Source organism: Aquarana catesbeiana, linkage group LG04 (assembly GCF_042186555.1).
Source record: "Aquarana catesbeiana isolate 2022-GZ linkage group LG04, ASM4218655v1, whole genome shotgun sequence".
NCBI lineage: Eukaryota > Metazoa > Chordata > Amphibia > Anura > Ranidae > Aquarana > Aquarana catesbeiana.
Genome location: NC_133327.1, coordinates 464,046,396 through 464,072,429, shown reverse-complemented (window position 1 = coordinate 464,072,429; position 26,034 = coordinate 464,046,396). Strand labels below are relative to the sequence as shown.

At 43.6% G+C, this 26,034-nt stretch overlaps 1 protein-coding gene across 2 annotated transcripts in view; it reads right to left on the bottom strand.

Moving 5' to 3' along the window:
- Positions 1-26,034, bottom strand: part of NDUFAF7 (NADH:ubiquinone oxidoreductase complex assembly factor 7) — a 284,953-nt gene that overhangs the window by 136,717 nt on the left and 122,202 nt on the right. For both annotated transcript variants that reach the window (XM_073627560.1, XM_073627559.1), the window contains one exon: positions 4,862-4,972. In XM_073627560.1, coding sequence (XP_073483661.1) covers positions 4,862-4,972 — 111 coding nt within the window. The remainder of the gene's footprint in view (positions 1-4,861; positions 4,973-26,034) is intronic.

Genomic DNA, 26,034 nt, shown 5'->3' with positions numbered 1-26,034 from the left:
CAGTTCACTTTGGGACTATTTTATAGGGAGATAATAGGCACACAGACAGACAGGATCAAAGGCACAGCAAATTAATAGAATTACATTGTTTATTGTTGCGATTTTGTAAACTGGTTGTCTTAGTGAGTATGGTGGTGGTGGGTCACTTGGTGATTTTATAGGGGTGTTGAGAGGGGGTTGGAGGGTATTCAGGAGTTTGACCAGGGGTCTGCTGTCAGGTCTTACACACATTTTGATTAAAACATTTTCTATTTTTGGTACAAGGTAGCCTCGGTTGGTGTCCTGTTTTCCACGTCTTTTTTGTTTTTGTTATGTTTGCTGTGATACATAAATGTCACATTAAGGCAGAGTTCCAGTCATTTGTGCGTTTATTAAAAGGCAGCAGCTACAGATCCCTAGGAAAAATTTTAGGCAATTTGAATCTGCAATGACCTAATTTCTGTGGGGAGCTCAAAGGCCTAGATTTCAGCTGACAATACTGCAAAGACAATGGACTGAGGGTGGACTGGCATGCCCAAATTTATTTGCGTAATACCTTGCCGCCCTGCTTACTTAGGCCCACAAATGGTTGCTAGCTGATGAAACCAACGCTGCTGTAGTGCTTGAAGCCCTACGTAATATATTATAAAGTGGCCGGTCAGCCTTATTCCCGATCACTCAGTTTATGAAGCTGTCATTAAGGCTTTGCAACTTCAGCATCCGGTATCCTAGAATACTTTTTCACCACATACACCATTATGGCATAATCTCTCTCTAAAGCAATTTTCCTTGTTTCCTGACCCTATTATGTGGGCCTCTAAGGGGATAAAATACCTTAGCCAAATTTATGAAGGGGGGGTGCTCCAGATATTCGCCTCCCTAAAAGAGAAATATGCTCTCCCTAACTCATATTTGTTCAGATACCTTCAGTTGCGACATGCCTTTCAGCTGCAATTTGTCAATCAGCCTATAACTATTACCTCACCTGGAATTGAATCCCTACTACACGAGGATATTCTAGAAAAAACACTCTCCTCCATATATAAGACCCTTCAACCCACCGTTCACGATGGCCTTGACAAATTATTAGCACGTTGGTGAGCGGAGGTGCCAGAGTTAGATTCAGAGGACTGGGAGGATGTTTGGGACTATCCTATGCAAAGCTTGGTCTCAGCCAGAGACAGGCTAATACAATTTAAGGTTCTTCACAGAGTTTATCGAACGCCTCAAAGGTTACATAAAATGTATCCCTCACACTCCTCAAATTGTTGGCGATGTACGGCAGACCCTGCCACGTTCCTGCATGCGTTTTGGGAGTGTCCGGGTATATAATAATTCTGGTCAGCTGTTTCCCAATGTATCTGCACAGTTACCACTACTGGTGTACCATTATCTATTGACATTTGTATTTTAGGTCTTGTTTAATTACCGGCCACCTCTAGGGCCATGAGAACTCCAATAGGCCTCTTATTGTTTTACACACGCAAGTCTATACTTCTTAAATGGAAATCTGCTCAGGCACCTACCTTTGATGGCTGGAAGACTGTTGCAAACAAAATGGTCCCATTGTATAAATTTATGAATCTAGGGGATGCCCAAAAAAATTCTCCAAGGTATGGGATATTTGGACGGAATCCAGAGATACTGTCGGGTCATCCGCAAGGCCTCCATAGGATGCTCTGTTTTGCTATTGTGTACCTTTTTGGTTCTGCCCTGGGCACTGGGAGACTGTCCTACGATGTTTACTTAGTACACTCCAACTACCTTGAATTGATCATCCTAGGCCTTGGTTACCAAACACCTGGTTTTTCTGTTTTTTTTTTTTTCAACTTGTTTTTTTAATGCCAAGCCTGGGTATGCCCAATAGGCTTTGTTGAGTAACAGTTACCTCATAATCTTAAAAAAACTGTAGCTGCTGACTTTTAATAAACACACACTTACCTGTCCCACGGTCCAGCGATGCACTCTCCCCAGCAGTTTTCTTCCTGTCTCCTCCCTCGGCGGCGCCGGCATAATTACTATGAGCACTCGGCTCTGACAGCTTGAGGCTTCACAACCGGGTGCCCACTGCGCATGTGTGAGCGGTGCTGCACTCTGTGATTGGTCCCGAAGTCTTCTGGGACCTGTCCTGTGTCATAGAAAAGACTTTGGGAGGGAGGGGGAAGGAAAATGTCCACTTCTGATTGCCTAAGGCGACCAAAGGAAGTGGCTGCAGGTACCTGTCAAAATTGCAGGTACCCCCTTCTCCCCAAAAGCTCAGTTTCATCATCAGGACCTGGGGAGGAGGTCTTAAAGTGGAAGTTCCACTTTTGGGTGGAACTCCACTTTATAGTCACCCCACATTTATTACATAACTGTTGTAATAATCAAACTTTGACATTTATACATATGAATCCGGATGCTTCAATTTATAACATTTTCTAATTATATATATATATATATATATATATATATATATATATATATATATATATAAAAATAATATACACACATATACAGTGGGTAAAATAAGTATTGAACAAGTCACCATTTTTCCTAGGTAAATATATTTCTAAAGGTGCTAGTGACATTAAATTTTCACCACATGTCGGTAACAACCCATGCAATTCATACATACATACATACAAGGAAAGAAACCAAGACAAATAAAGTTCAGAAATTAAGTTATGTGTAGCAAAATGGAATGACACAGGGAAAACTGATTGAACACGCTAACTGAAAATGTATTGAAAACTTTGTAAAAAATCATTTGTAGGTAATGACAGCTTCAAGACGCCTCCTGTATGGAGAAACTAGTCGCATGCATTGCTCGGGAGTCGGGTGTGAGTTTGACCCATTCTTACACACACAGTCTTCAAATCTTAAAGGTTCCATGGGCCTCTTCTATGAACTCTGAACTTTAGTTCTTTCCATCGATTATCTAATGGATTCAAGTCAGATGATTGGTTGGGCCATTCTAGCAGCTTTATTTTCTCTCTTTGAAACCAATTGAGAGTTTCCTTGGCTTTGTGTTTGGGATCATCGTCTTCCTGAAATGTCCACCCTTGTTTCATCTTCATCATCTTGGTAGATGGCAGAAGATTTTTATCAGGAATGTCTTGGTACATTTTTCCATTCATCCTTCGTTCAATGACATCAAGTTTGCCAGTACAGTATATTGAAAAATAGCCCCACGCCACGATGTTCCCACCTCCAAACTTCACTGTTGGTATGGTGTTTTTGGGGTGATGTGCAGTGCCATTTGACCTCCAAGCATGGTGTGTTATTATGGCATACAGAGTTTAATTTTGGTCTCATCTGACCAGACTATATTCTCCCAGTATTTCATATACTTGTCTAAACGTTGTGCAGTAAACTTTAATCGAGCTTCAACATGCTTTTTCTTTAGCAATAGAGTCTTGCGTGGGGAGCGTGCATACAGGCCATGGCGCTCTCCACAAGCGTTTTTTGGCTCTTGGACAACTCTTCTGATAATTATTTTCACTCCTCTGTCAGAAATCATGTGAGAAGCACCTGGTCATGGCTGCTTTATGGTGAAATTATGTTCTGTTCAATTCTGGATTATGGCCCCAGCAGTGCTCAATGGAACATTCAGAAGTTTAGAAATCCTTCTGTAACCAATGCCATCAATATGTTTTGCAACAATACGGTCTTGAGAGAGTTCTTTGCTTTTACCCATCATGAGATGATTCTTGTGTGACACTCTGGTAAAGAGATACGTTTTTATAGGCCTTCAGTTGAGACTGAACCAGCTGACATTAATTTGCACTGACAAGGGGCAGGATTGCTTTCTAATAACTGATAGATTTCAGCTGGTGTCTTGGCTTTCCATGCCCTTTTGAACTTCCCTTTCTTCATTTATTCAATACTTTTTCCGTGTGTCATTCCATTTTATTTTACTTATTTTACCCACTGTGTCTGTCTCTCTCACTCTCTCTCTCTAATATATATATATATATATATATTGTATGGGTCAGTGTATGGGTCTAGAATTCTCAACCAGGTAGGTTGAGGGGCTCCAGTGTATTTGCTTGTTTGGGAGGAAACTGGCTTGTCAGTTTCCTCATTATTTAGTAAAGCCCATTTTGGGACCCAGAGCCCGGGGATTTCTTAGATACCTGGGTGGGATGAAATCCCTAGTCCTGGGTCTGGGTTTTGACACACACCGACACACTGATTGTTGAGGTGTGTGTGGGCCTGATAGTAGAGTCAGGACCATGGTTCTGGGCTCCACCCTCCCGAGGAGTCCAGGCTTGCAAGGGAGAACCCAGAGAGTGCAGGTGTGCACTGGAGAAGCCAGAGATTCTCACTAGCGGGTGCAACACGAGCTAAACAACCCCCAATATTACTATATAACTATATATATATATATATATATATATATATATATATATATATATATATATATATATATATATATATATATATATATAATCTCAATCACAAGAACTGAACTGCTCATGTGCAATAAAAACAAGTATTTTTGAAATTAAGACGTGTCGAGCTTTCATGTGTATAACTGTCAAAATGTGATTATTAAAACAGTTATTGTGTAACAGTGTATGTGCAGGTGACTTTAACCTCAGTGTTTTTTATAACAATTTCTTTAATACATGTTTCAATAAGAGTATGCATTTTTCATTGTGATGTATTTGGTGCCCTAAAAAATCCCAGTCAACGTTTTGTAAAAACTTTTGTACACGTTAAACCATATCTGCAAAAATGTATCTCTACTACAAGACAGAACACAAAGGAATACTAAAAGACAGATTTCTGGAAAAAGCCTGAGATAAAGGGAAAAAAACTTTGCGTTTTCAGGAAGTTGCAGGTTACAGAAGAAAAACATGAAAAAGTGCAAACCATCATTTCATATTTTACTTACTCTTAAAATGTCACCCATTAGTGAGCCTCTTCCAGGACCAAGTTCCACTAAATTAAGAGATTTTGACTTCCCTCCGGATATCCATTCGCTGACACACCATATCCCAATTAGCTGAAATTGTAAACATATGAACAAATATCAGTTTATCTAATTGGAAATGCACAGATTAATGGTTTAAGATTTCAGTAAGGGATTATAAAATTAGGGGAAAAAAAATACTGCTTATTGCTTACATTTTCTGATAAACATTTTCTGGTGCAAGTACCTTTGCCCCTACAGTAAAGCTGGCCATACATGGATCGAAATTGGGCTGGTTCAGCAGGGACCAGCCGAATCTCGATTCATGTATGGGTAGATTAATTGTAACCACCAACCAAGCCTGTTGGAAAAAAATTCCTCGAAGGAGTCTTCCCATCAGATTACAATAGCGTGACAGGAGGGATGCCCCCATCCACATTGAGAGTGTGGAAAAGGGAATCAAGTCATTTACTTTCGTTCAACCCGCTTGTATGTATGGCCAGCCTAATGCTGCGTACACACGAGCGGACTTTCCGGCAGACTGGACTCCGTCGGACAATTCGATCGTGTGTGGGCTCCAGCGGACTTTTTTTCCCCAAAAGTCCGACGGACCTAGAAATAAAACATGTTTTAAATCTTTCCGACGGACTTGATTCTGGTCGAAAAATCCGCTGATCTGTATGCTAGTCCGACGGACAAAAACCGATGCTAGGGCAGCTATTGGATACTGGCTATCAACTTCCTTATTTTAGTCCGGTCGTACGTCATCACGTACGAATCTGTCGGACTTTGGTTGATCGTGTCTAGGCAAGTCCGTTCGTTCGAAAGTCCGCTGAAAAGTCCATCAGACCAGTCCGGTCTAAAAGTCCGCCCGTGTGTACGCGGCATAAGGCTGTTCTGCTAGTGTTAACTGCTGAAGGTCACTTTATTAGGATCATATTCCCTCTTTCTAATCTAACTTTCTCAATGAATGCTTCCATGTAGCAATCAATATATTGTGGCAGTGCTAAAAAAAAGATAACGTTACCAAAAATGTTAATTTTAGGTATGGATGGTATATGGTGTAAAATTTGTTTACGTTAGTTTGATTGTAAATGTTAGGTTTAGGCTGGCCAAAGTTGTTTAACAGAAGCCTTCCCACTCCTTAAGGAAAAAAAAAAAAAGAATCTCTTTCCTGTTTTATACAGTTCAACTACCTTTTTCCTGCAGATCCTTTGACTAATCTTTTGCTTTCTCCATGACTCAGAATCCAGAACCATCAGTACAGCACTGGATGAAAGATACAAGGGTCTGTCAGGAGTCCAGAAACTCTTTGGCCTTTTATACACACACTAATTACAAGCAAACAGATTACAGGTGAGGATGGTTCCCTTTAACAGCCATTCAAACCTCTTTGTGTCAACTTGTGTGCATGTTATCAGGCCAAAATCACCAGGGTATGTAAACATTTGATCAGGGTCATTTGGGTAGTTTCTGTTGCCATTATGATTTAAAAAGAGTAAACACAATTGATTGATAATAAATGGCTTCAGCCAAACACTAACCATGACTGAAAGAAATGTTTCTTGATCATACATCACGGGACACAGAGTATTCATTACATAGTGGGTTAGATAGGCACCATCGGTGATTGGACACTGGTTAACCCCAATCAAGGAGAATTCCTCCTCTATATAACCCCTCCCATACAGGGAGGACCTCAGTTTTTTCACCAGTGTCTAAGGTGGTTGGTCACGTAAAACATGTGCTGTGAAGAAAGCTTCAGTTTGGTCCCTGCGGGGGCTTAAAGGGCTATGCTGACCGGATCCATATCCCGGGCTGATATTTTTACTCCCAAGATGGTATGGTACCCGGGCCTCGTCATCCGAAGAAGCAAAGTTTTGCCTGTAAGTCTCTCTTTGGAGGACTGGGCTCTGAGTAAACCAGGCTTGGTGTACTATTAAAACAGTGGCACTAAAGTTTCTGGCAGAGTCTTTTACAGGTCCAGGTAAGAGGTTTCTCTGAGTAGGAACCCAAAAAACCCTGTAGGTTGGCACAACGCTACCCGCCATAATGGGTGAAGGCAGTAAACTGTCTGTTCTCAGCAGCACCTGCGGCGGGGACAGGTAAGAGAAGTTAATTATATATATATATATATATATATATATATATATATATATATATATATATATATATATTTTTTTATATTACAAATGGATTTTCTTCAATGAGTAGTTGCATGTCTTACCTGATTTCCACCACTAGAGGGAGTAAGGAGCAAACTTACGTGCTTTTCAGATACACGCTCAGTGAAGCTGGTGTCCAATCCGCTCACTTCCTCCGCTGCAGGTGTGCAGACGCCAGGTGGCTAATTTAAAAGCCCAGAGCATTCAGAGCAGATGGATGGACAGATGGACACAGAGTGTGGGCAGTGAGCATCCTAAAGTGGTCGGATCCAGGCTCAACCTAATCACTGATCACTGCTCAGCATCAGGTTGTGCAGTATTAAGCATATATGTATATTGTGAGACTTTTAGCACAACAGTGATTGCATATGTACTAGTACCTCTGCTTTGTAGCTTGGGACTATATCTCCTCGTAAGAGGGTCTTGGGGGGAGGTAACAAAGGCACAAGAAAGTCACCGCCTGTGTCTAGGGGTCCTAAAGATACCTGCAGATTACCATCCCCCCTGCAAGACTGGAGCCAGCCTCACAGGATGAGTCAGTGCCCCCGTCAGGTTTTGCAGCCTCTCCTAATGTTACAGCCACAGCGTATGTCACTGAGGATTCCCTTAGGGTTACATTGGAGGGTTTTGAGGGAAGAATTATGAATTTTATTTCAGCTTCCTTCAGCTTTATCTTAAAAGATAGCAGAAAAAGGGGTAGATCCCCTCCCTCTGCTGCACTTTCTCTTTCAGATGATTCTTCTGACAATGAGGAGAGATCCCTATCCAGAGATAGGGATAAAGAGCAGTCTGAGGATTCAGAGGAAGAGGAGAGAGCTTCTTCCTCTCAGGCACTCAAGAAGCAGGTCCAGTATTATAAGGAACTAGTGCGTTCCACATTTAAAATGCTCTCTGCTGAGGCCGCTACATCCTCTGTTTCTTCCCTGGGGGGTCAGAAGGATCCCACAGACTGCCTTTTCCTTTCCAATTCATCCTTTAATGGATAAATAGTTGTATGAGGACTGGGGGCATCCTGATAAACTGTTTACTCCTCCTAAAAGGTTTTCTATGCTTTATCCTCTGGAGGAAAGCTTCACCAAGAAGTGGGAGGTCCCATCCGTGGATGCGGCTCTCTTGTGTGAATAAAAACCTGACCTGTCCCTTGGACAATGCTCAGGTGTTTAAAGATCAACTGATAAAAAGCTGGAAACTTTATTAAAAGCCTCATTCTCCATGGCTGGCGCTGTAGTCTAACATACAGTCGCAACTGTGGGTTTGTGTCAATTCCTCAAGGAACAGGTTAAGCAGATGCTTGGCCTCCTTCCCAGTAATGAAGTGGAGAACTATGCAGACCTTCCACAGGTGCTGTGTTTTATGATTGATGCATTCTGGATTCTGACCAGCAAGCATCTCGTTTGTCTCTCCTGTTGGTACACATGCGCAGGTCCCTTTGGCTTAAAAGTTGGGCAGCAGAGCTTTCATGCAAAAGATATTTAGCTGGCTTCCCATTCAAGGGGGAACGCCTATTTGGGGATGACCTAGATAATTTTATCCAAAAAATTACAGGTGATAAATCTACACTCCTACCAGTTAAGAGGAGTAAACGTCCACTATTCAAACGGTCTCTTTCCCCTTCCCCTGGAACATCAGGCTCTAAGCAGTGGCGACGGCCTTCCCAATCAACTTTCAGAGGAAGGGCCCAGGGTCACACCCAAGGGCAGAAAAAGGCTTGGGGACGAAAGGCTGCTAAGCAGAGCCCCAAAACATCCCAGTGAAGGGGCACCCCCACTCGGCCGAGTGGGGGGAAGGCTCCTACAGTTTTCAGGAGCCTGGCAGGAAGAGGTTCAAGACAAGTGGGTGGTCTCTTCAGTATCTCTAGGTTACAAAATAGAGTTCCTAGAGCTTCTACCAGCTCGTTTCCTAAGGTCAAGAGTTCCCAAAGATCCAGTAAAGCGAGAACAGCTGCTACTGGCCTTAGATCGCTTACTATCCCAGGGAGTGAAAGTAGAAATGAACCCAAAAGATCAGGGTTCAGGGTTATACTCGTTTCTCTTCACCGTTCCAAAGCCAAATGGAGATGTCAGACCCATCCTAGATCTAAAGGATCTGAATCAGTTTCTACACATTCGATCCTTCCGAATGCAGTCAATTCGTTCGATGGTCTCCACCCTGCAGAGGGGAGAATTTATGGCATCAATAGATATCAAGGATGCATATCTTCATGTGCCGATTTTTCCCGCTCACCAAAGATATCTAACGTTCGCGGTAGACCAGCGCCATTTCCAGTTTGTGGCCCTTCCTTTCGGTCTTGCTACAGCTCCTCAAATTTTTACAAAAATTCTAGACCCTCTCTTAGCAAATCTAAGAGCTCAGGGCATAACTGTGGTAGCTTATCTAGACGATTTGCTACTCATAGAGCAATCGGTGGCACACCTGAACCGCGCTGTCTTCAAGACAGTAAGACATTTGGAGAGACTAGGCTGGATAATCAACCTAGAAAAGTCTTCTTTGCAACCTTCAACAAGGTTGGTGTATCTAGGCACGATCATAGACACTGCTCAAGGCAGGGTTTTTCTACTAGTCGGCATAGTATTAAGCAAAAAGAGTCCATCCATTCGGCTATGTACGAGACTGTTAGGAAAGATGGTTGCCACTTTCGAGGCTGTTCCATTTGCCCAGTTTCACTCAAGGCCCCTGCAGAGAAGCATTCTCACAGCTTGGAACAAAAAGACTCATGCCAAGGATCTTCCGATGTGCCTATCCCCAAGGATACGCAAAAGCCTCAACTGGTGGTTACGAACCAAAAATCTTTTGAAAGGCAAAGCCTTTCTTCCACTACAATGAAAGATCGTAACCACAGATGCCAGTCCGACAGGCTGGGGAGCAGTTCCGGAAGAAACATGCACGCAGGGAAGATGGTCTGCAACCGAGAGACGCTTGCCCAACAATATTCTAGAAATTCGGGCAATTTACTTGGCCCTCATGGACTGGTCTTACAGACTACAGGGTCATCCTATTCTGATACAATCCGACAATGCCACGGCTGTGGCTTACATCAATCACGAAGGAGGCACCAGAAGTCTGGATGCCCAAAGGGAGGTGAATCGCATTCTTGCATGGGCAGAAAGCCATGTTCCCTGCCTGTCTGCAGTATTCATCCCAGGAGTGGAAAATTGGCAAGCGGATTTCTTAAGCCGCCGGCAATTATGCCCAGGAGAATGGTCCCTACACCCCGACATATTCCAAACCATATGTCAAAGGTGGGGAACGCCAGATGTGGATCTATTCGCATCCAGATTCAATAGGAAGCTGGACAAATTTGTGTCCAGAACAAGGGATGTACTTGCTCAGGGGTCGGATGCTCTGACAATCCCATGGGATCAGTACAATCTAATGTATGCCTTCCCTCCGAACCCACTTCTTCCGCGGTTCCTGAGAAGGGTCAAAAGGGAAGCAAAGTCGGTCCTTTTAGTACCCCTGGCTTGGCCCAGACAACCTTGTTATGCAAAGATCATAAAGATGGCAGTGGGCAGGCCTTGGGTCCTCCCATTCCGGCCAGATCTGCTCACACAGGGTCCGATTTGCCACCCTGCTTTACGAAGTCTAAATTTGACGGCTTGGCTGCTGAAACCCACATTTTAAAAGACCGTGGGCTCTCGGAGTCAGTCCTTTTCACTCTGGTCAACGCCAGAAAGCCGGCCCCCAGGCTTATTTACTACAAAATCTGGAAGGGATATGTTTCCTGGTGTGAACCCAGGGGATGGCATCCTAGAAGGTATATGATTAGCAGAATCTTGACCTTTCTTCAGTCAGGCCTAGAAATTAGATTGGCTTTGAGCACTATCAAAGTCCAAAATTTGGCTTTGTCTGTATTTTTTCAGAAGGCACTTGCTTCACATTCCCTGGTCCAGGCCTTTATTCAGGGGGCACTGTGGTTGAATCCGCCAGTCAAACCTCCAGTATGCCCATGGGATTTGAATTTGGTGTTGTCGACTTTACAGGGACAACCCTTTGAGCCACTGCACCTGGCTCCTTTAGCGGTTTTGACTAAAAAATTAGTCTTCTTGATAGCCATATCCTCTGCTAGGAGAGTATCAGAATTGGCAGCTTTTTCTTGTAAAGAGCCATATTTAATTATTCACAAGGACAGGATTGTTAAGCGTCCTAATCGTTCCTTCTTACCTAAGGTGGTTTCAGGATTCCATTTGAATGAAGATGTAATCCTACCATCCTTTTTTCCAGATCCGCAGTCCGTGGAGGAAGAATCTTTGCACACTCTTGAAGTGGTTAGAGAAGTCAGTGTCTATCTGCAGGCAACCGCTCAGATACGGAAAGCTGATTGTTTGTTTATTCTGCCAGATGGCCATAAGAAAGGCCAAGCAGCGTCGAAATCCACTCTTTCTAGATGGATTAGACAGGTTATTTTTCAGGCTTATGATATAAAGAGGAAGACTCCTCCTTTTCATGTGAAAGCGCACTCAACTAGGGCTGTTAGTGCTTCTTGGGCAGTGCATCACCAGGCCTCCATGGCTCAGATCTGTAAGGCTGCGACTTGGTCTTCAGTCCATACATTCACCAGATTCTATCAGGTGGATGTAAGAGGGCATAAAAAAATAAAAGTGTAGCGCTATATTACACATACACAAACGTGTGTATCACAATACATGAGTGCATATAAAAATAGTGAATACTACCAAGACATGTATGACCATAATATGGATAATGCCAAGTAATTAAACAGTGTTGATCACATGAAAAATAAAATAAACAATAATAAAACTTAGTTGTCAGATGTGCCAGTGATTAGTAGAAACCCGTGCTGGTTCCATAAACCAAACATCAAACAAATAAAAAATCATAAAGCATAACAGTCCATATTGAATATATAAAAATGTGTAGAAAAATAGTGAAGAGAATGTCAGCAGAGTTCTATGGGGGTGATGAATGGCCAGATGATGGAAAGAAACTCCCAAATTCACAGCTGGATGATTACACCAGATCTGGCGAGTGGGTAGAAAGAAAACCACAAGTGTGCATAGGTTGTACATCAGTGCCGGGGCCAACACCAGAAGTAGAGGAGGCTTACCGGAACAAATTGACCTGAAATGGCGTATGCCAGACAAGTCAGAAAGGCTTAGTAACCACTGGTTCTGAGAAGTGCGTCTTGTCAGATGTCATCAACAAATGGTGGAGAAAGGGGTACCAGCACAGCTTGAGGGATTTGATAGCCCCTAGTGTGGTGGATCCTCCTGTGCAGAAATTAAGAGAAAGATCTGTTCTTGGGCAGCCACGGATGACTTTGCTTTGTCTTTCAGAACCTCATTCTCATGATATTTAGAATCTTGTCAGTCTTGTTGTATCTTGGAATGGATTTTCAGATTACATCACTTCCTGTAGCTTGTATCAGCATACAATTCCTGTTAGGTCATCTCCTAAGAGGGCAACAGGATACCGCCTTTGGGCGCAGTGTACTGCAGGCTGCAGTTTAGTTCCTCTGGTCTGTTTGTGGTCTATATTTTGAGATCTGTGTCTCCCTTCCCTCAAATGAGCATTGCTTTGGGACATCCCACTATGTAATGAATACTCTGTGTCCCATGATGTATAATCAAGAAAATAGGATTTTTAAATATAGCTTACCTGTAAAATCCTTTTCTTGATAGTACATCACGGGACACAGAGCTCCCGCCCTTCTATGGGTTTTACGTGGTTACCTATTGCTTTGCTACAAAACTGAGGACCTCCCCGTATGGGAGGAGTTAACCAATGTCCAATCACCGATGGTGCCTATCTAACCCACTATGTAATGAATACTCTGTGTCCCGTGATGTACTCTCAAGAAAAGGATTTTACAGGTAAGCTGTATTTAAAAATCCTATTTTTTTTTGTTATTCTCTGAAAAATGGCCAAGAAATCATAAATTCTATCAGGGTATGTAAACTTATCAGCACAACTGTATGTTCTAACATGGAGGCTCTCATAGACTAGAGTTAGGACCATACTGTACAGAGACGCCTGAAGGCTGGGTTCACACCATCGCAGCATCTGGCTCACAGCAAAGGTCCGGTGCGTCCTGGTTCACCGTTTCAGGGCCAATATCAGACCGAATTTTGGGCTGAATTCGCACCTGAAACGGACCAAAAGACACACAGGTCAAAATCAATTGCTATTGCGAATTGGATGCTAGGGTACCCGCATCCAATTTGCAATGGTGTGAACCCAGCCTGATGAGGCAATGCAGCTTCCACATAAAGTTTGCAATTTTGCAATCAAAACCTGTTTTTACGGCAAATTGTGTAAGCTGGTAAGTGTTCTGTGAAATACATTTGTTTTGTTTTGTGTCCTTCCACATGTACCTTACCTTAAAAGCTAGTTATAAATTGGGGTGGTTTTGATTTTTTGTTTATTCCCATTCACTCAAATGGTTTGAAGACTTTTGCCTACATTTTATATTTTCAATGACATTAATTTAACAATTCATGCAGTTTTTATGACCTCCTTAGTAATGCCCTCTTTTGTTTCACAAAATTCCTGTTTCTATCCCACATTCCTCTAGGTCCCTCACTACATTTCAATGCCTATTCTGTCATTCCCCTGGTTGATAGGGAGCAAATGATTTAGCACTGCTATGCGTAAAAATATATCCCTAATATCAGCCAAGCAAACACATTTTTAGAGTGTGCAAGTTCAGGACTAGCATTTCTAGCACTCTTTCCCAACCTTGCTGTTGACTCTAACACCCGTATAAATCACGGACTTACTCCTTCCTGTCCTCATTTTTACTGACCATAGACCCATACATACGATCAGAAAATTGTACGAAAAATACCACTTTTGAAGTGATCGTACGATAATTTGACTGTTAGTACACAGCTTCGAGAGCCGATCACGACAACTGATACAATATGATTTTTGTTTAATCAGTACAATCGTCGTCCGAAAATACATTACATCACTTCCAAATTTTTATTCTGTCATATGAGAACGTTTGTAACCTATTATTTTTCGATATAAGACTAGCATGCAAAAAAAAAAAAAGTAAACCAAAAAAACAAAAACAAAAACAAAAAAAAAAGACATTGTGTGTACCAGGCATAAGTGTGCAACAAGCTCTAGCAAAGCCTCTCAGTACTGTCTGTTGTTTGGTTCTAAAACCTGGGCTTTCAAATAAGCAACCCAATCACATATAGAGCAGCGGTATACACTACTGAACAGGAGTTCCGGGAGTGCATATATTGCACAAGACATACACAGGACAGTATTTTCAAACATGGAGCACATAATACTTAAAGCATTTGCAAACCACTGGACGTTTGTTTTTTTTTCTTACCTGCAAGGTAATTTAAGTATGTGCTAGTATGCATCACATACTAGCACATTATGTTAACCACTTGCTTACTAGGCACGTAAACCCCCCTCCTATCCAGACCAATTTTCAGCTTTCAGTGCTCTCACACTTTGAATGACAATTACTCAGTCATGCAACACTGTACCCAAATGATTTTTTTGTCCTTTTCTTCATACAAATAGAGCTTTATTTTGGTGGTATTTGATCACCTCTGGGTTTTTTATTTTTTGCGCTATAAATGAAAAAAGACCGAAAATTTTGAAAAAAAACACATTTTTTCTAATTTCTGTGATAAAATTTTGCAAATTCGTAATTTTTCTTCATAAATTTTGGCCACAATTTATACTGCTACATATCTTTGGTAAAAATAACCAAAAATTTGTGGAAATTATTTGGTCTGTGTGAAAGTTTTAGAGTCTACAAGCTATGGTGCAAATCATAAAAAAATTATCACATCTGATGTACTGAGGCCTATCTCATTTCCTGAGACCCTAACAAGCCAGGAAAGTACAAATGCCCCCCAAATAACCCCTTTTTGGAAAGTAGACATTTCAATGTATTTAGTTAGAGGCATGGTGAGTTATTTGAAGTTGTATTTTTTTCCCACAATTCTTTGCAAAATTGAGATTTTTTTTTTTTTCCCCACAAAATTGTCATTGTAATAGCTTATTTCTCTCACATGGCATGTGTATACCACAAATGACACCCCAAAATACATTCTGCTACTCCTCCTGAGTATTACGATACCAAATGTGAGGGACTTTTTCACTGCCTGGCCACATACAGAGGCCCAACATGCATGGAGCACCATCAGGTGTTCTAGGAGCATAAATTACACATCACATTTCTCAACCACCTGTTACACCTTTGAAGGCCCTGGAGCACCAGGACAATGGAAACACCCACAAAATGACCCCATTTTGGAAAGCTAACACCCCAACGTATAATCTATGAGGCATAATGAGTCTTTTGAATGGTTTATTTTTTTCCAGAAGTTTTTGGAAAATGTGGAAAAAAATGAAACCGCATTTTTTTTTACACAAAGTTGTCCGTTTATAAGATATTTCCAACACATGGCATTTAGATAGCAAAAATGACACCCCAAAATACATTCTGCTACTCCTCCTGAGTATTACGATACCACATGTGTGGGACTTTTTCACTGCCTGGCCACATACAGAGGCCCAACATGCATGAAGCACCATCAGGTGTTCTAGGAGCATAAATTACACATCACATTTCTCAACCACCTATTACACTTTTGAAGGCCCTGGAGCACCAGGACAATGGAAACACCCACAAAATGACCCCATTTTGGAAAGCTAACACCCCAACGTATAATCTATGCGGCATAATGAGTCTTTTGAATGGTTTATTTTTTTCCAGGAGTTTTTGGAAAATGTGGAAAAAAATGAAACCGCATTTTTTTTTACACAAAGTTGTCCGTTTATAAGATATTTCCAACACATGGCATTTAGATAGCAAAAATGACACCCCAAAATACATTCTGCTACTCCTCCTGAGTATTACGATACCACATGTGTGGGACTTTTTCACTGCCTGGCCACATACAGAGGCCCAACATGCATGGAGCACCATCAGGTGTTCTAGGAGCATAAATTACACATCACATTTCTCAACCACCTGTTACACCTTTGAAGGCCCTGGAGCACCAGGACAATGGAAACACCCACAAAATGACCCCATTTTGGAAAGCTAACACCCCAACGTATAATCTATGCGGCATAATGAGACTTTTGAATGGTTTATTTTTTTCCAGAAGTTTTTGGAAAATGTGGAAAAAAATGAAACCGCATTTTTTTTTACACAAAGTTGTCCGTTTATAAGATATTTCCAACACATGGCATTTAGATAGCAAAAATGACACCCCAAAATACATTCTGCTACTCCTCCTGAGTATTACGATACCACATGTGTGGGACTTTTTCACTGCCTGGCCACATACAGAGGCCCAACATGCATGGAGCACCATCAGGTGTTCTAGGAGCATAAATTACACATCACATTTCTCAACCACCTGTTACACCTTTGAAGGCCCTGGAGCACCAGGACAATGGAAACACCCACAAAATGACCCCATTTTGGAAAGCTAACACCCCAACGTATAATCTATGAGGCATAATGAGTCTTTTGAATGGTTTATTTTTTTCCAGAAGTTTTTGGAAAATGTGGAAAAAAATGAAAACACATTTTTTTTTACACAAAGTTGTCCGTTTATAAGATATTTCCAACACATAGCATTTAGATAGCAAAAATGACACCCCAAAATACATTCTGCTACTCCTCCTGAGTATTACGATACCACATGTGTGGGACTTTTTCACTGCCTGGCCACATACAGAGGCCCAACATGCATGGAGCACCATCAGGTGTTCTAGGAGCATAAATTACACATCACATTTCTCAACCACCTGTTACACCTTTGAAGGCCCTGGAGCACCAGGACAATGGAAACACCCACAAAATGACCCCATTTTGGAAAGCTAACACCCCAACGTATAATCTATGCGGCATAATGAGTCTTTTGAGTGGTTTATTTTTTTCCAGAAGTTTTTGGAAAATGTGGAAAAAAATGAAAACACATTTTTTTTTACACAAAGTTGTCCGTTTATAAGATATTTCCAACACATAGCATTTAGATAGCAAAAATGACACCCCAAAATACATTCTGCTACTCCTCCTGAGTATTACGATACCACATGTGTGGGACTTTTTCACTGCCTGGCCACATACAGAGGCCAAACATGCAAGGAACACCGTCAGGTGTTCCAGGGACACATAGCATGCACATACCAAGAATTACACCCCAAAATACATTATGCTGAGCAAAGCGTAAACAAAAAAGATTACCTGTGGTTGTAGTAGCGCAGTTGTACGCAGGAGGAAAGCACTGGTCCAGGCAGCAGGCAGGGACTTGGTCAGCAGCGGCGAACACAATTGTCCAGGCAGCAGGCAGGGTTACTGTCCATATAAAGTCCAGGGTCAGTGCAGGCAGAGATATTGTCCGCAGTGCCAAAAATATTGGTCCTGGTAGTAGGCAGGTCCATGTGGTGTGGTCAGTGCAACAGGCAGAGGCGTGACGGCAGTAAGTCCTACAGGCAGAAGTAGGGCCTCGTTCAGGACAGAATGGGGACAGGGGTAGAGGCTTCTCCCACCCAAATCTCTTTGAAGCCTCCGAGTCTCCAGACCCTAATCTAGGATTGAGAAAACAAAATAAATTGTTTTCTTCATCCAGAAAAACAATTCTGGAGCCCCTCACATATGTGAGACCCCTGTGTTGAATCCCACTAGTCCAGTTGCAGGGTACAAGATCAGTCCAAGAGGCAGGCAAATATCATGGTCAAACAGTCCAAGGTCAGTTCCAGATCAGGCAGAGGTATGTACAGAATCGTTGGGCAGAAGCATGGTCGAATAACAGTCCAGGGTCAGTTCCAGATCAGGCAGAGGTATGTGCAGAATCGTTGGGCAGAAGCATGGTCGAATAACAGTCCAGGGTCAGTTCCAGATCAGGCAGAGGTATGTGCAGAATCGTTAGGCAAAAGCGTGGTCAAATAACAAGCCAGGGTCAGTTACAGAGGAGGCAGTGGCATAAGGGGTGTGAGGGTAAATTGCAGGAACGGAGGCTTACGTTTACCATACTTTACTAATAATTTACTAAAGTATGGTAACGACGAAAACATTCACCTACGCAGAGGCCTGGTTCAGAAGGACATTGTGCACAATAATAAGATGTGTCTCTTCTGAATCCAGCTCTGGTACACACCTTACATTTTTTTTGCCGTCGTTGGCCTGTTGGTTTGGGAGGGATCTTATCTGGGAAGTGGCGTTCGGAGAGTCGACTTAGAACATCAGATCGGATATTTTCTGGGGGGCCGTTCGGGAATGTAAGGGCAGTGAAAACGTCTTCCTGGTAGCCAAGGAAGCGTTTGGGGTTTTGGGTGGAGTTTCGATAAATGACATAAGAATTGTAGATGGCCAAATTAAAAAAATAAATTGCGACTTTCTTATACCAATGGTATGTCCGTCTTGTGGCAAGGTACGGTTCCAGCATCTGGTCATTCAAGTCGACTCCCCCCATAAACAAATTATAGTCAAAGACACATTTAGGTTTCTGTATGGGGCCATTTCTTCTGGGGACTTCCATGAAGGTATCATCGTGGATTGAAGACAACATGTATACATCTCTTTTGTCTCTCCACTTCACTGCCAAAATCTCGTTGTTTCGTAGACTCGCCGTTTCTCCTTTTCTCAATTTTTTATTGACCAGACTTTGAGGAAAGCCCTTCCGGTTCTTTTTGATGGTACCACATGCAGGCGTCTTCATCCGATGCAGGTTGTGGAAAAGGGGCAGAGATGTGTAGAAGTTATCTACGTACAGGTGGTAGCCTTTCTCCAGTAGGGGGTATGTGAGATCCCAAACAATTTTCCCGCTTGATCCCAAGTAGTCTGGGCAATTAGGGGGTTGCAGCTGGGTGTCCTTCCCTTCGTACACTTTGAAGGCATACAAGTAACCTGTGACTCGGTCACATAATTTGTATACCTTCACCCCATAGCGTGCCCTTTTACTGGGAATATATTGCTTCATCTTAAGCCTGCCACTAAACTTAAGAAGGGACTCATCCACACATATGTTTTTGTCTGGGGTAAACAGCAAGGGGAATAGTGCAGAAAAATAATTTAAAAGTGGCCGAATTTTGAAAAGTCTATCATAGTTTGGGTCATTTCGGGGAGGGCACTGGGTATTGTCGTTGAAATGAAGAAACCTCAATATCATGAGGTATCTGTTTCTGGGCATCACCTTGGAGTATATTGGCAGGTGTTGGAGGGGGTGGGTTGACCAATAGGACAGCAAAGTGTTTTTTTTCGTGAGTCCCATGTTAAATGTGAGCCCTAAAAAAACCTTCAACTCCACCACCGTTAGGTCTCTCCATTCGTAGGGACGGGCATAGTAGGATGTTGGATTATTTGCAATGAATTGATGTGCATAAAGGTTGCACTGGGCCACAATACTTGACAGCATGTCCTCGGTAAAAAATAAATTAAAAAAATCTATTGGGGAAAAATTCTCCGTGTTCACCTGGACTCCTGGCTGGGCAGTGAAAGGGGGAATGTTGGCTTCTCCTGAATTAGGAGGAAGCCACAAGGGGTTCTGCAGGGCATAGGGAAGGCTGGCTTGGGTCCTTGGCCTTTCTTGCCGAGGCACTGCGGTGCTGGTGGACGGGACTGCCGTGCTGGTGGACGGGACTGCCGTGCTGATGGACGGGACTGCCGTGCTGATGGACGGGACTGCCGTGCTGGTGGACGGGACTGCCGTGCTGGTGGACGGGACTGCCGTGCTGGTGGACGGGACTGCCGTGCTGGTAGATGCCACTGCCTCCCCACCAGAACGCCTTCGTTTGGCGGGCCGAATCTCTTCCTCCTCTGAGTCACTCAGTGTTTCACTACTGAGGACTGGCTCATAGTTTATGTCCGACTCGGAATCAGAAAGGGAATCTGAAAAAGAGAGCTCCCCGTTGCTCTCGTCGGCCTGGGACAGTATTTGGTACGCCTCCTCGGCGGAAAAGCTTCTTTTGGCCATGGTTGCTAAGCCTGCACTGATGAGGCGGCACTGATGAGCACAGATGGGCACTGAGGTGGCACAGAGGGGCACTGATGAGGTGGAACAGATGTGCACTGATGAGGTGGAACAGATGTGCACTGAGATTGCACAGATGTGCACTTATGAGGTGGAACAGATGTGCAGATGTGCACTGATGAGGTGGCACAGGTGGGCACTGATGAGGCGGCACAGGTGGGCACTGATGAGGCGGCACAGGTGGGCACTGATGAGGCGGCACAGGTGGGCACTGATGAGGCGGCACAGGTGGGCACTGACGAGGTGGAACAGATGTGCACTGAGATTGCACAGATGTGCACTTATGAGGTGGAACAGATGTGCAGATGTGCACTGATGAGGTGGCACAGGTGGGCACTGATGAGGCGGCACAGGTGGGCACTGATGAGGCGGCACAGGTGGGCACTGACGAGGTGGAACAGATGTGCACTGAGATTGCACAGATGTGCACTTATGAGGTGGCACAGCTGGGCACTGATGGGACGGCACAGATGGAGCGGCACAGATGGGGCGGCACAGATGGAGCGGCACAGATGGAGCGGCACAGATGGAGCGGCACAGATGGAGCGGCACAGATGGGCACTGATGAGGCGGCACAGATGTGCACTGAGGCAGCACAGATGTGCACTGATTGGCACAGGTGGGCACTGAGGTGGCACAGGTGGGCACTGAGGTGGCACAGGTGGGCACTGATGAGGTGGCACAGGTGGGCACTGATGAGGTGGCACAGGTGGGCACTGATGAGGTGACACAGGTGGTCACTGATTGTGCAGATGTGCAGCTGGACACTAATCACCGCTGGGCAGACAGGTGGACACCGATTGGCACAGGTGGGCACCGATTGGCACAGGTGGGCACCGATTGGCACAGGTGGGCACCGATTGGCACAGGTGGGCACCGATTGGCACAGGTGGGCACCGATTTGGCACTGTACTGATGCTGCACTGTACTGATGGGGCACTGTATTGATGGGGCACTGTATTGATGGGGCACTGTGTTGATGGGCACTGTATTGATGGGCACTGTGGGCACTGTAGGCACAGTAAATGTTAATACAGACTCACAGATCGCTGACAGTTTCTCTCTCTCCTCACACGCTGTCTCTGTGTGAGGAGAGAGAACCGGCAATGAGAGATGATCTCAATTGTTTACATTTTAGATCATCTCTCATTGGAGGCAGCGATCGCGCTGTAAACGGCCGCTGTGATTGGCCGTTTACAGCGATCTGTGATTGGCTGTGTCCAAGGGACACGGCCAACACAGAATTTCCCCGTTGCGCGCTCGTGAGCGCGCACGGGGAGCGAGGAAAGGGGAGGCCGTCATATGACGTCCTCCCGGGAATTGACATCCGCGCTGAAGCCGTCATTCGGCTACGGCCGGATGTCAGGTGGTTAAACTTACCTGAAAACAAAGCATTCCAGCGATGCAATGTCATCGCTGGAGGCCGCTTCCATCTTCACCTGTCTTGCTTCCGGGTTCGTGGACTCCGGCTCTGTGACTGGCTGGAGCCGCGATGACGTCACTTCCGCACATGCACGTGGGAGCTGCCATTCACGGCACAGGGCTCTAAAGGAACGTACGGGCCAATGATGTCACTGGCTGCATGTACAGAATAAAACTCCTAAACGGTGCATGTTTAGGAGATATTTAAACTACCTATAGGTAAGTCTTATGATAGGCTTACCTATAGGTAAAATAGAGTGATGGAAGTTTACTTCCACTTTAAAAATATGAGATCATTTTCACTAACAATCCCACAATAGTTTTTAAAAAAAGAGCTGGATGCATTCCTAAATGCACAAAATAGAACGTATATTTAAGTGGTTGTTAAGCCACTCTAACCTGTATGCACCTTTCGCACTGCCTCCTATTGTAGTGTCCCCCTCTGTGTGTCATTTATAAAAATAAATGCTGCTTCTCCTGCTGACATCACTCAGGAGGGGAGGAGGAGGGGAGGAGAGGAGGGGAGGAGGAGGGGAGGAGAGGAGGAGAGGAGGAGAGGAGGAGGGGAGGAGAGAGTCGGCTAGTCATGTGATCGCGATCTCGGCTGTGAAATGATCGCGATCTCGGCTGTGAATTTATTTTTATAAATCATACACAGAGGGGGACACTGCAATAGGAGGCAGTGCTGATGGTGTATACAGGTTAGTGTTATGCAAGCAGCAGGAGGGGGGGGTGTGCGGCACTGTCACAAGCCGACAGGCAGAGAGGGGAGGAGGGAGGAGGACACAGGAGCAGAGAGGAGACAGATAGCAGGCTGCGGATTTCGGAGGCACGTACTCTGACCACGGTGTCAGGGCTCAGCAGGGGGAGGGTAGAAACTGGCAGAATCAGTCAGTTTTTTTTTTTTTAGGTGTTACAGGGGGGCAAATGACACAGCACAAGCACTGTGTCATATAACATGCTTTATAGGAGAAGGAGCCATGTTTTTTTGGGGGGGGGGGGGTTAACAAACGCTTTAACATTTATGGGTAATAACATCAGGGGTAGTTGATCCAGGAAATATTCGGTTGCCTCCAGGGTGGGTCAGGAAGGAATTTTTTTCTTGCCCTACTTCAGCAAACTGGATTATGCTTTGTTGTGTTTGCCTTCCTCTGGATCAACTGTGGGTATCAGATTGTGTATATGGAAGTTCTCTATGTTTCTTTTTTTTTTTTTAACGGTTGAACTAGATTGACTTGTGTCTTTTTTCAACCTGACTAATTTTAACTATGTAACACAATTAACAAAGTATAAATAGCTGTCATAAGCTCTGTGTGTTTAAGCCATTTACTCAAACTATGACAATAAAATAAGTTGATAAACTAAAATCTTTAAGGATTACTCAGAAACAGCTTATAACAGTTTCATTTATTCATGATGCGCCTGTTTAACTGTGCCCTTGTTTTTGTTTTTTTTTCTCGACAGTAAAGACGACCAGTATATATTGCCAATATATTCACATTTCCCCATTATTATTGACGATAAAGTCTCTGCAAGACCAAAAAAACACAATTTAACACCCTACAAGATTCCTGTTGTGGGCTGACAGCACAATGCCTCTATTAACTACTTAATCGTGCTATAGCCGAATTACGGCTACAAAGCGGCTCGATAACTCTGGGAGGGCGTACATTGACGTCCTCCCAGAACCTTGCTCCCACACACCCGCCCAAGGGGGCGTGCACCCGGAAACATTGTGACAGTGGCAGTTTACCACGTGATCGCTCCGTCAAATGACGGAGCGTTCACTTGTAAACAAACCGGGGTCACGTACGGTTCCTCTCTCCCCTCTCTGTACAGATAGGTACAGAGAGGGGAGAGATCAGATGCTGCTGCAGCGCTGTGGGTTGGATGTGTAGTGCCCACAGCACTGATTTGTGCCCACTCCAGCCATCCATCCTGAGCCATTCATCCATCCATCCATGCTCAGCCAGCCAGCCATCCATCCATGCTCAGTCAGCCATACTCAGCAATACTCATTCATCCATGCTCAGCCAGCCATCCATCCATGCTCAGCCATCCATCCATACTCAGCAATACTCATCCATCCATACTCAGCAATACTCATCCATGCTCTGCCATCCATCCATACTCAGCAATACTCATCCATCCATCCATACTCAAGCAATATGTATCCATCCATGCTCAGCCATCAATCCATACTCAGCAATACTCATCCATCCATCCATACTCATCCATTCACACTCAGCCATCCCATCCATACTCAGCAATACCCAGCCATCCCATCCGTACCCAGCCATACTCATTCATGCTCAGTCATCCCATCCATACTCAGCCATCCCCATCCACGGCTCATCCATCCCCATTCATGCCATTTTCAGTTGTCATCCATGCCACATCCATGCCGCTAGAGTGCCTCACAAAAGTGTAATAGGTAGTCAAATTAGATTTGACATTTATGCCCCTAGAACGCCTGACGGTGCTCCCTGCATGTTAGGCCTCTCTATGTGGCCAGGCTGTGTAAAAGTCTCACACATGTGGTATCGGCGTACTCTGGAGGAGTAGGATAATCTATTTTGGGGTGTAATTTTTGATATGAAATATTATATAAATTGACAAATTTTGGGTAAAAAGCGTTTTCATTTTCTTCACACATTTTCCAGAAACTTGTAGAAAAAAAATGACATGTTCAAAAGACTTACTATGCCTCATAGATTATACGTTGGGTTGTTTTCTTTCCAAAATGGGGTAATTTTTTGGGGCGTTTCCATTGTCTTGGTGCTCCAGGGCCTTCAAAAGTGTAAGAGGTAGTCAAGAAATTATATGTATAATTTATGCTCCAAGAATGCCTGACGGTGCTCCCTGCATGTTGCGCCTCTGTATGTGGCCATGGTGTGTAAAAGTCTCACACATGTGGTATCGCATTCTCAGGAGGCGTAGTAGAATGTGTTTTGGGGCGTAATTTGTACTATGCATATGCTGTGTGTGAAAAATAACCTGCTAATATAACAATTTTGTAAAAAAAAAAAAAAAAAAAAAAAAAAAAAAAATCTTGATTTTGCAAAGAATTGTGGTTAAAAATTACAACTTGAAAAAAATCACCATGCCTCTTGCTAAATACCTTGGAATATCTACTTTCCAAAAAGGGGTCATTTGGGGGGGGGGGGGGATTTGTACTTTCCTGGCTTGTTAGGGTCTCAAGAAATGAGACAGGCCGTCAGCACTTCAGGTGTGATCAATTTTCAGAGATTGGCACCATAGCTTGTGGACTCTATAACTTTCACAAAGACCAAATAATATACACCGATTTGGGTTATTTTTACTAAAGAAATGTAGCAGTATAAATTTTGGCCAAAATTTATGAAGAAAAATGACTAATTAGCAATATTTTATAACGGAAAATAAGAAAAATGCTTTTTTTTTTTTTTTTTTTTACAGAATTTTCAGTATTTTTTTCTTTTATAGCGCAAAAAATAAAAAACCCAGAGGTGATTAAATACCACCAAAAAACGGATTTTTAATACAGCTTACCTGTAAAATCCTTTTCTTGGGAGTACATCACGGGACACAGAGCACCATAATAATGACTATTTGGGTTATACGCTACCTTTAGGTGATTGGACACTGGCAACCAATAGTAAGATGGTTCCTCCCATATAACCCCTCCTATACAGGAAATACCTCAGTTTTGTAACAAGCAATGACGATCCCAGAAAAGAGGGGAGGGACCTCTGTGTCCCCTGATGTACTCTAAGAAAAGGATTTTACAGGTAAGCTGTATTAAAAATCAATTTTTCTTTATCGTACATCACGGGACACAGAGCACCATAATCACCAAACCCGGACGAGGGCGCATGACCACTCTGTCCTGATGAAGAATCAAAAAAAGGTTCTTTGCAAGAAAGGGCGGCCAATTCTGACACCCTTCTAGCCGATGTTATAGCCACCAAAAAAAACAATTTCCTGGCTAATAGGACACAAGGAATATGCTCAATAGGTTCAAATGGTTGACTCTGTAAGGCTGACAGCACCAAATTTAGGTCCCAGGGGCATAAAGGCTGTTTAACCGGCGGCCTCAGGTGCGTTACTCCCTTGACAAAGGTTCATACCAAAGAATGGGATGCAATTGGTCTTTGGAAAAAAAAACGTTAAGGCCGAAATCTTTCCTTTAATTGTCCCTAAAGCCAGCTTCAAGTCTACTCCTGCTTGAAGAAGGCAAGAACTCTTCCTATTGTATACCTACGAGGGTTCCACTTCCTTTCCTCACACCAGGAAATGTATGACTTCCAGACTCTATAGTAGATAGCTCTAGAAACTGACTTTCTAGCATTTATCAGAGTGGACAAGACTGAACCCATAATACCACGGTCTTTCAATACTCTGGTCTCAATAGCCATGCCATCAAATTCAGCAACCGTAAAGAAGAATAGAATATGTGTCCTTGAGACAATAGGTCTGGACGGCACGAAAAGACCAATGGGTCCCCGACTGCCAACTTCACAACCTCCGAGTACCAGGATCTCCGAGGCCACGCTGGGGCCACCAGGATCACTGTCTTTTGTTCCTCTTGTATTCTGCGTAGTAAGTA